Source organism: Salvelinus sp. IW2-2015, linkage group LG9 (genome assembly GCF_002910315.2).
Source record: "Salvelinus sp. IW2-2015 linkage group LG9, ASM291031v2, whole genome shotgun sequence".
Classification (NCBI taxonomy): Eukaryota; Metazoa; Chordata; class Actinopteri; order Salmoniformes; family Salmonidae; genus Salvelinus; species Salvelinus sp. IW2-2015.
Window position 1 is genome coordinate 30,122,912 of NC_036849.1, and position 11,771 is coordinate 30,134,682.

General features: G+C 43.0%; 1 protein-coding gene across 1 annotated transcript; it reads right to left on the reverse strand.

Moving 5' to 3' along the window:
• Positions 1-8,347: 8,347 nt before the first annotated feature.
• Positions 8,348-10,130, reverse strand: LOC139028252 (DNA-binding protein inhibitor ID-3-A-like). The gene is made up of 3 exons (XM_070445255.1): positions 9,689-10,130; positions 9,239-9,325; positions 8,348-8,682 (listed from the first exon to the last, which is right to left on the reverse strand). The coding sequence occupies exons 1-2, from the start codon at positions 9,989-9,991 to the stop codon at positions 9,272-9,274; spliced, it is 357 nt and encodes a 118-aa protein (XP_070301356.1). The 5' UTR covers positions 9,992-10,130; the 3' UTR covers positions 8,348-8,682; positions 9,239-9,271.
• Between the last annotated feature and the right edge of the window lie 1,641 nt (positions 10,131-11,771).

Genomic DNA, 11,771 nt, shown 5'->3' on the forward strand with positions numbered 1-11,771 from the left:
CACTAAACAAACACAACATGAGGAGTTATCTATCCAAAATGGAGATGTATGGGTAAACCCACATCTCCAATCTTTTTGGCTCTATAACAAAGAACAAAGAGCAAAAACATATACATGATCAAATACAAATCTTGGAATCAACTATTAAAGACTACCGAAACCCACTGGATTCTCCAATTAACTTGAATGAGTTACATGACCAAAATAAAAACCCTCCAACTCAAAAAAAGCCTGTGGTGTTGTGGTATTCTCAATGAAATGATCAAAATATACAGACAACAAATTCCAATTGGCTATACTTAAAACTCTTTAACTTTCTCTAGGTAGGGGCAAGCATTCGGAATTTCTTGATGAAATGCATGCCCCAAATTAAACTGCCTGCTTCTCGGCCCAGAATATTATGATATGCATATAACTGGTAGATTTGGATAGAAAACACTCTAAAGTTTCCAAAAACTGTTTAAAATAGAGTGGTCTGTGAGTATAACAGAAACTGATTGGCAGGCAAAAACCTGAGAGAAATTCATTTTCAGGGAAGTAGTTTTTGTGTTTTTTGTTTCTGTTAGTTTTCATTCAATGCCATTACAGTATCATTGACTTAGGAACTCAAATTGCAGTTTCTATGCCTTCCACTAGATGTCAACAGTCTTCAGAAATTGTTTCAGGCTTGTATTCTGAAAAATGAAGAAGTAAGGGCAGTCTGAATGAGTGGACCCTGACGTGTCACAGAGCTTTTTCATTGCGCGAGGACCGAGAGAGTGCGTTTTTTGTTTACCTTTAAATTGAGACGTTATTGTCCGGTTTAAAATATTATGATTATTTAGCTAAAAACAACCTGAGGTTTGAATATAAACATAGTTTGACATGTTTCTATGAACTTTACCGGATACAATTTGGATTTTTTTTGTCATCCTGTTTTGACTACGTTTGGCCTGTGGATTACTGGAAGAAAACGCGCAAACAAAACGGAGGTTTTTGGGATATAAAAGAGACTTTATTCGACAAAAGGAACATTTATTGAGTAAATTAATGTCTGCTGAGTGCAACCATATGAAGATCATTCAAAGGTAAGGGATTCATTTTATCTCTATTTCTAAATTGTGTAACTGTTCTACCTGGGCTGGCTACTGTTTGTAATGGTTTGTTCTAGTGGGCTATGTTCTCAAAATAATCGTAAGATATGCTTTCGTCGTAAAGCATTCTTTAAATGACCACCGTGGTTGGATTCACAAGAAGTTAATCTTTAAACCTATGTAAATATGTTTTGTTTTCTGAATTTTTATAATGCAGTTATTTCTGTATTTGATTTGGCGCCCAGCAGTTTCACTGGCTGTTGAAAGGTGGGACGCTACATCTCATGTGCCCAAGAGAGGTTAACATCATCCTTAGATCTGGCATCTTCCACAATATTTGGAACAAGGACTGATCACCCCAATACACAAAAGTGGAGACAAATTTGATCCAATAACTACCGTGGGATATGCGTCAACAGCAACGCCTGGGAAAAACCTCTGCATTATCATTAACAGCAGACTCGTACATTTCCTTCAGTGAAAAACAATGTACTGAGCAATGTCAAATTGGCTTTTACCAAATGACCCTACAACAGATCATGTATTCACCCTGCACACCCTAATTGGACAAACAAACAAACCAAAACAAAGGCAAAGTCTTCTCATGCTTTGTTGATTTCAAAAAAAGCCTTCGACTCAATTTGGCATGAAGGTCTGCTATACAAATTGATGGAAAGTGGTGGTGGGGGTAAAACATATGACAATAAAATCCATGTACACAAACAAACAAGTGTGCGGTTTAAAATAGGCAAAAAACACACACATTTCTTCCCACAGGGCCGTGGGGTGAGACAGGGATGCAGCTTAAGCCCCACCCTCTTCAACATATATATCAAACGAATTGGCTAGGCACTAGAAAAGTCTGCACGCACCCGGCCTCACCTACTAGAATCTAAGTCAAATGTCTACTGTTGCTGATGATCTGGTGCTTCTGTCACCAACCAAGGAGGGTCTACAGCAGCAACCTAGATATTCTGCACAGATTCTGCCAGACCTGGGCCTGACAGTAAATCTCAGTAAGACCAAAATAATGGTGTTCCAAAAAAGGTCCAGTCGCCAGGACCACAAATACAAATTCCATCTAGACACCGTGCCCTAGAGAACACAAAAAACTATACATACCTCGGCCTAAACATCAGCCACAGGTAACTTCCACAAAGCTGTGAACGATCTGAGAGACAAGGCAAGAAGGGCATTCTATGCATCAAAAGGAACAGAAAATTCAACATACCAATTAGGATCTGCTAAAAATACTTGAAATCAGTCATAGAACCATTGCCCTTTATGGTTGTGAGGTCTGGGGTCCGCTCACAACCAGATTTTACAAAATGGGACAACACCCAAATTGAGACTCTGCATGGCAGAATTCTGCAAAAATATCCTCCGTGTACAACGTAGAAACACCAAATAATGCATGCAGAGCAGAATTAGGCCGATACCCACTTATTATCAAAAATCCAGAAAAGAGCCGTTAAATTCTACAACCACCTAAAAGGAAGCGATTCCCAAACCTTACATAACAAAGCCATCACCTAACAAGAGATGAACCTGGAGAAGAGTCCCCTAAGCAAGCTGGTGATGGGGGCTCTGTTCACAAACACAAACAGACCAACAGAGCCCCAGGACAGCAAACACAATTAGACCCAACCAAATCATTGAGAAAACAAAAAGATCATTTAGATAATTACTGGACACAGTGGAAAGAATTAACAAAAAAACTGAGCAAACTACAATGCTATTGGCCCTAAACAGAGAGTACACAGTGGCAGAATACACTGACCACTGTGACTGACCCAAACTTAAGGAAAGCTTTGACTATGTACAGACTCAGTGAGCATATGCCTTGCTATTGAGAGAGGCCGCCCTAGGCAGACATGGCCTCAGAGAAGACAGGCTATGTACACACTGGCCCACAAAATGAGGTGAAACTGAGCTGCACTTCCTAAACCTCCTGCCAATGGTATGACCATATTAGAGGCAACACATTTCCCTCGGAATACACAGATCCACAAAAGAATTTGAAAACAAACCCGATTTGATAAACTCCCATATCTACTGGTGAAAATACCACAGTGTGCCATCACAGCAGCAAGAATTGTGACCTGTTGCCACAAGAAAGGGCAACCAGTGAGGAACAAACACCATTGTAAATACAAACCCATATTTATGCTATTTATTTCCCTTGTGTACTTTAACCATTTGTACATTGTTACAACACTGTAATTATATACATAATATGACATTTGTAATGTCTTTAGTCTTTTGAAACTTCTGTATGTTGTAATGTTTTACTGTTCATTTTTATTGTTTATTTCACTTTTGTATATTATCTCACCTCACTTGCTTGGCAATGTTAACACATGTTTCCCATGCCATAAAGCCCTTGAATTGAATTGAATAGATAGATAGATAGATAGATAGATATATAGATATGAGGTGAAAGAGGGAGATAGAAAAGAGCGTGAAAGAGGGAGAGAGATAGATAGAGAGAGAAGAGAGATGAAAGAGGGGAGTTAATATGGAGCCAGAAAAGATAGGTAGAGAGAGGTAGAGGTGAAAGAGAGGTAGACAGAAAGAAAGACAGAAAGGTAGATAGTGAGGGAAAGGCCCTGCTGCTGCAAGGGTTCAGCTGGTCAGGTCTCTGAGAGTCGCAAAGAAGGGGGACATGAGGTCCCTGGTGGGTATGCTCTGCACCTGTGTGGTGTGTGTGTGTGTGTGTGTTGTGTGTGTGTGTGTGTGTGGTGTGTGTTGTGTTGTGTGTGTGTGTGTGTGTGTGTGTGTGTGTGGTGTGTGTGTGTGTGTGTGTTTTTTTCTGTGGTCAGGGGGTCCCTGAGAATAAAAGACCAGGCGCAGCCAGCAGTGACTTTTCCCTCCTCTCTTCCACTCTTCCCTCCTCTCACTCTCTTCTTAAGCATTTCAAGCTCCCACTTCTCCATCTTTCTCATCATGCAATCTCCTCCTACACACCACTAATGAAGTTGAAACGGTTGATTGAGAGGTGACACACACAGCTGATTCCCCTTCTCCTCCCCTCCTCTCCTCTCCTCTCCTCCCTCCTCTCCTCCCTTCCTTCCTCCTCCCTCCTCTTCTTGCTCCACTCACCCTCTTCCAATCTGGGTCCACTGATCTCCCCCTTACCCCCTCCCCTCCCCGCCACCCCCTTACCCCTTCCAGATGGTCACAATAAGGAGCAGAGGGGTCTAGAACCACACAGTGACCTGACTATAGGTGGGGTCTAAAGGGGTCTAGAACACACAGTGACCTGATTATAGGTGAGGTTTAGAGTGGTCTAGAACACACAGCGACCTGATTATAGGTGGGGTCTAGAGGGATCTAGAACACACAGCGACCTGATTATAGTTGGGGTCTAGAGGGATCTAGAAACCACAGTGACCTGAACTATAGGTGGAGGTCTAGAGGGGTCTAAGAACACACAGTGACCTCATATATAAGGTGTGGTCTAGAGGGTTCTAGAACACACAAGTGAGGTCTAGAACACAAGAGACCTGATTATAGTTGGGGGTTTAGAGGGTCTAGAAACCACACAGTGACCTGATTATAGTTGGGGTCTTAGAGGGATTAGAACACACAGCGACCTGACATAGGTGGGTCTTAGAGGGGTCTAGAACACACAGTGGACCTGACTATAGGTGTGGTCTAGAGGGTCTAGAACACACAGTGACCTGACTAAGGTAGGGTCTAGAGGGTCTAGAACACCACAGTGGACCTCATTATAGGTGTGGTCTAGAGGGTTCTAGATTACACAAGTGAGGTTTAGAACACGACGAGACCTGACTATAGGTGGGGTCTAGGGGTCTAGAACACACAGTGACCTTGACTATAGGTGGAGGTCTTGCACAGACTAGTGAGCCACTAAGCTAATCAAAACAGAACCCATGTCTGTCTGTCTGTCTGTCCTAGTCTTCTCATCTGTCTGCTTGAATGTCTGTCTGTCTTCTCATCTGTCTGCCTGTCTGTCTTCTCATCTGTCCTGCTTGTCTGTCTGTTGGACGTTCTGTCCGTCCGTCCGTCTGTCTTCTCGTCTGTCTGTCTTCTCATCTTTCTGTCGTTCTGTCTGTCCATCTGTCTTCTCGTCTGTCTGTCTGTCTGTCTGTCTGTCTGTCTGTCTGTCTGTCTGTCTGTCTGTCTGTCTGTCTGTCTGTTCTGTCTTGTCTGTCTGTCTCTGTCTGTCTGTCTGTCTGCTGTCGGTCGGTCTGTCGTCTGTCTGTCGGGTCTGTCGTCTGTCTTCTCATCTGTCTTTAGGTCTGTCTGTCTCTCTGTCTGGGTGGCCATCAGATCAATGTGATGTTCTAGAATCCATCAGATCAATGTGATGTTCTTTGGAGGTAAACTGATGTAAAGCTAAACCGTCTCCATCTGAAACAACTATTGACCGGCTGCAATTTGAATATCGGATTACCATGGAAAAATAAAACATATTTAAAAAACTCCACTCAGTTCAAAACTGCAACTCAATGTCAGCCTATTTGGACAAGACCATGGTAGACTGGGTCAGGCTGGGCCAGGCAGCGGGTCCAGATCCCATCTACCCGTGTGGACCAGCTAGTCAGTCAACCAAACAGTCGGTTGGAAAGAGGGAGATAGATATATAGATATATAGATAGATAGATAGATAGATAGATAGATAGAGAGAGAGAGAGAGGTGAAAAAGTGAGATAGAGAGATAGATGATCTGAGAGACAAGGCAAGATAAGCTCCCATGCCTAAGCTAGATGAACAGGTTCCCGTGCCTCAGCCGAGGCGACCGGGGAGGTCTCAGCCGGCTCATCAGGCTCTTACTCCTCAGCCGGTTCGTCAGGTTTCTGTGCCTCAGCGCATATTCTCTCTCTGGCGCTCTAGGTCGTCATGCTCCCGCGCCTTAGCCGGATCGACAGGTTCCCGCGCCTTAGCAGAGGTGACCAGTCCGCTCCTGATCCCCGMGATCGTCATCTTGGTCGGCGTCCTGCGGCTAGAGATGCGCGTCGGGGAGGGGGTACTGTCACGTGTGCTCCCTCTCTGGCTTCTAGGTCACCAGGCTGCTCYTTTATGGCACGCACCTGTCACCAGCTTTACGGGCATTTGCGCATAACGACACTCACCTGGACTCCATCACCTCCTTGATTACCTGCCCTTTATWTGTCACTCCCTTTGGTTTATTCCCCAAGCGTCATTGTTGCTGTTTCATGTCGGTGCGCTGTTTGTGTTTTTTGTTTTGTTAAATGTATTCACTCCCTAAACTTGCTTCCCGATTCTCAGCGTACTCGTTAGAGAGAGAGGTGAAAGAGGGAGATAGATATAGAGGTGAAAGAGGGAGATAGATAGATAAATAGAGAGGTGAAAGAGGGAGATAGATAGAGAGGTGAAAGAGGGAGATAGATAGATGGGTGAAAGAGGGAGATAGATTGATAGATGGAGCAGGAGCAGGAGAAGAACAGAGCACTAGAGGAGAGGATCAGACTGCTGGAGGAGAGGTTGAGGGGGATGGCGTGTGACAGAGAACAACCCACTAGAGAGGTGCATATTAGTCATCGCCTCCTCTCCACCCACCTGCCCCCTTCGAACCCCTGTCGCTTCCCCTCGTTTCTACCCCAAAGAAAACCATTCAAGGCGTTCCTTCTTAATCCGCCGTCAACAAAGACCTCTATTTCTTCTGGTACAAACAGGGAGAGGGAAGCTAAAGTCCAGTCATCGCGTGGAGAGAGATAGCCGCACACTCACACACATTACGTGGGAAAGGCAGGCATTGAAGACAAAATAAGGTTTCCCCCACAAGTATCACTGGGTATTTACTGACATTCATTCGTTGTAATCTGTAGTGTAGTTCACCCTACCACCCCTCCTCTCCTGGTCTGTTCTGGCATCAAAGAAGAGCCTTGAGGGTCCTTTTTCAGCTTTGAGGGGTTCAGAAATTCCAATGCTCTCTCTCTCTCTGATGCTTCTGAATCCAACTGCCAATGATAATATGCAAACTCTGACAAATAATATCTAACTCTGATAATATATTTCTGATAATACTAATATTATATTAATTGTGGATTTTGAGAATTTCACATGATCACATGAACATGAATAAATGTCCATTTCATAGAGCATAACAGGCATTACATAAACCATGTAGCATAACTGGCATTACATAAACCCATGCAGCATGACTGGCATTACATAAACCAATAGCATAACTGGCATTACATAAACATGCAGCATGACTGGCATTACATAAACCATGTAGCATAACTGCCATTACATAACCATGCAGCATTACACATTACATAACCCATGTAGCATAACTGGCATTACATAAACCATGCAGAATTAACTGGCATTACATAAACCATGTAGTATAACTGGCATTACATAAACCTTGTAGCATAACTGGCATTACATAAACCATGTAGCATAACTGGCATTACATAAACCATGTAGCATAACTGGCATTACATAAACCATGCAGCATAACTGGCATTACATAAACCATGTAGGCATACACTGCATTACATAAACCATGATAGCATAACTGGCATTACATAAACCATGCAGCATACTGCCATTACATAAACCATGTAGCATAACTGGCATTACATAACCATGCAGCATTACTGCATTAATAACCATGCTGCATAACTGGCATTACATAAACCCTTGCAGCATTATGCATTAATAAACCATGTGCATAACTGGCATTACATAAACCATGTAGCATAACTGGCATTACATAAACCATGAGCATTACTGCATACATAACATGGCAAATGCATTACATAACCATGTAGCATAACTGGCATTACATAAACCATGTAGCATACCACTGGCATTACATAACCATTAGCATAACTGGCATTCATAAACCATGTAGCATAACTGCCATTACATAAACCATGCGCATTACATAGAATAATGTAGCAATTACATAAACCATGTAGCATAACTGGCATTACATAAACCATGCAGCATTACTGCATTACATAAACCATTAGCATAACTGGCATTACATAAACTATGCCTTGTGATCGTTCTAGCCTCCATCAGATCAATGTGATGTTCTAGCATCCATCATATCAATGTGATGTTTCTAGAATCCATCAGATCAAATGTGATGTTCTAGCTCCATCAGATACATGTGATGTTCTAGATCCATCAGATCAATGTGATGTCTCTAGAATCCATCAGATCATGTGATGTTCTAGCCTCCATCAGATCAATGTGATGTTCTAGCATTCATATCGATATCAAATGTGATGTTCTAGCATCCATCAGATCAATTCGTGATGTCTAGCATCGAGGGACAGAGACAGAGCGAGAGAGGGACAGAGGCAGAGAGAGAGCCCATTCAAATCTTTTTCTGCTTTGGTGTGTTGTTTATGTCACTTCTGGTGACAAGAGGACAGAAAACAAGAGGGTGATCCATCCATCCATCTGAGAACTAAAGAGTCCTCTTTTCTCCCACTCTAAATACCTATCCCAGACCTTCTTTCTGGCCCTCTTGTTCTCTTGCCCAGATCTGAGAACTAAAGAGGCCTCTTCTCTCCCACTCTAAATACCTATCCCAGACCATCTTTCTGGCCCTATTGTCCTCTTGCCCAGAGTGAAGTGGAGATGTGTTTCTCTGCACCTGCACACAGAGAGAAAGGGAAGACAAAGTTAAGTCAGGACAGTGCTCTCTCTCTGCCTCTCTCACACTCCCTCCCTCCGCCTTGGAGTTGGAACAGACAGACTGGCGCCTGGTGTGGAACTTTCACTAACCCCAGGCTGATAGCAATGAATCCACCACACATTCACTAACRCCAGGCTGATAGCAATGAATCCACCACACATTCACCAACCCCAGGCTGATAGCAATGAATTCACCACACATTCACTGGCTTGGCTAATTGGCAACCATGGTGAGTGGGAGATAAGAGAGGAAAGGGGACTAGACTATTTCCCTGCATATCAATGCCCCCTTCATTTCCAGTAACAGTGCCTGACATTGCTAATTATTGCTATGAATCATCTTAGAAAATAAGGCTACATCATTTTTTTTAGAGGTATGCAGTTTGTTGACACAGTTTCATTGAAGCAGTTCATTGCCATTGCCAGCCACGTCACAGCAAGTCGGTTATTATATTGGATACATGTAATGCAACAGTAATAACACAAGCATAGATGACTATAGATTGGCTACATACCATTTATGGACGTTATAGGCCTATTCCTCCTCTTTAACGGCACAACCGTCCATCTTCTTGGGAGAAATTGCGTGCAAGGTCTGCATTCTTCGTGGGAAAAAAAATAAGAGAAATATTATAGCCGCTAACACCGAAATTATTAGCCTCACTGACAGCAAGACATAAACAAGGACGCGTGCAGTAGATGTATTTATGGTTACATGTAATGCAACGACATAACAGTCGAGGCCTGCACTGATATTTGGTTATATTTTGATCGTGCATCATGTAACAATGTGACAGTTAACATAAATGCTTTCCAACATCACATAGGCTATTGTTCATATGTTAACACAGCWAAAATAAAAGCTACGTTTTCCTTTACGTACGCGTCAATTTGATACAACGGAAACTATGAGACAATGCAATAAATCCAACATAACGGGGGCGGGAGCGGGTAACCATCCTCACCTTTAGTGACAGCACCAAATCAGGCGTGGTTGTCGCTGAAGACTCGTCTTCCAGCGCGATTTGTAGGTCGAATATGTAGTCGATGACGTGTTGCAGAATTTCCACTTGGCTGACGGACTTGTTCTGTGGGATGCTCGGTACCAGCTCCTTCAGTTTGGAGTAGCAGTCATTCATATCGCACAACGCGCCCACGGGTTCCTCCATAGATGGCTTATTCCGGGTGATGGAGAGGCTCTGCTCCGAAATGCAGCGGACAGCTTCGTAGCAGCTTCTGACAGATCTCATAGGACTGATGGCTTTCATGTTTTTAAAGTAGCCTACAATTAGTTAATTCAATGTGACAAGTGAGAGGCTAAGGTGAGAGGCTAAGGCAACAACCAGCTACTGTACTTCGGTGTTGGTGTGAGGGTGGCTTTATACACCCTTGTCAGTCAGTCGCCGCCCATTCTCACAAATAAATACACCCTCGTGCTCTGATTAGCCAGTGTGGAGACTTCCTGGTTGTTCTGAGAAGCGTGGGGTTTATGATTGGCTGTTCAAACGTCACCTACGGGGGCGAGGTAGGGGGGGGGGGGGGGACAGAAGGAATGAGAAATTCAAGCAATAATGCTAGTCAATCCTATCGGCAATTACACTCCTCATTTCAGGTAATAGTCTATAATCAACAAAACATAATTTTGGTGAGCACTGAATACATAAACTATCCAACAAGACACATTCTACTTGGTTAATAGACCCAAATATGGCTGTTTTGCTCACTGACAGATTGTGCCTGTGCCAAGACAAATGTAGGCTTACTCTCTGGATCTTCTTCCTTTATCAAATTGAAGCCACGCGTTACCGTTACGGTTTTAACGCCAATGCGTTCCTCTCATGACATCCTGGCGTCAGTAATGATTTTTCCACCTCTTTGGCATCACATGATTTTAAGACTTGTCAAGCCTTGAAAATCCTATAATTATAAGCCGTTTAAAAAGTGATGGTTTTCACATTTCTTCATCCAAAAGATGTTGTATAGGCCTAGCTGGATATTGTCTATACCACTATCAATTAATCTTCTTTGATATTTTTAATGTCAAATAAAATAAAGATAAAACAAAAACGAAATCCATACTAATGTGAAAGCTGCAGTTAACCATGACAGAGAACAACATTCGGGCTATGTTGTTGTGAATAAACTTCGGGATGAACACTAACTCAAAATAAGTTCTATATTCTTCTCTTTCTTTTTAACCCCTGCATTTTTTTTTTGTCAAACCGTGTCCCCTCTGTTCCTATTTGGTCTTATTTTCCCTTTTCTCACAATCCTGTTTTGTGGAGGAATGTACCCTCGCGCCAGCTGTGTGTCCTATTCCACCCCAGCTGTGTTGATCTAACGCGCCCGTCCCAGACAGCCTGGCGCCAGTCTCCCGACGTCATCCATTCACCCGCTCCAACGCGCCGCTCTGGCAAAAGGCCCACCCTACCAGAACTTCCTCACCGATATATTTTACTGGGCCCGTCACTCAAAGTCCTGGGTCTGCCCACTGTTCTCTGTTGCTGCAGCTCACTGAGCTTTGTTCCGACCTCTAATGCATGAGAATAAGAATATGCTGACTCCTTAAAAATAACTAATTTGGTTCCTCTCCTCTGAAGGCGCAACCATATCTTTGTTAATGTCAATACTAGCATTAGATAACACTGGGGCCAATGGGTTGGTTTACACATCATCTGATTAAAGAGGGAGTAAATATTTGTCATCAATTGGGAAAACCAAGGATATAGCAATGCTTCACTTAAAAGACACAAACATAGAAAAACAAGATTTAGGAGTGAGTTTTCATCCTCGCAATTTTTATATTTTGAACAAATAGAAGTTTAGCCTAATTGTTTTATGTTGGATAAAGATACATTCGTGCGTAAATATGCGCCAGTGGAGTTGGCCCAATGGCCCGCCCCTTTTCAGCGGTTGCACAGATGTTCYTGTCAGCGTGTAGGCTGCCACCCCCCCTTGTTGACCCCTAATGACTACAAGTCATTCAACGACCTCACTCAAGAGCAAACTACTAATTTTATACCGTGTGACCAGAGTATTTTAAAAATA

Coding starts and splice junctions, on each gene's coding strand:
- LOC139028252 (XM_070445255.1), bottom strand. CDS start 9,991: ATGAAAGCCATCAGTCCTATGAGATCTGTCAGAAGCTGCTACGAAGCT. Junction 9,326..9,688: donor ATTTGGTGCTGTCACTAAAG/GTGAGGATGGTT, acceptor TTTCCCACGAAG/AATGCAGACCTTGCACGCAA.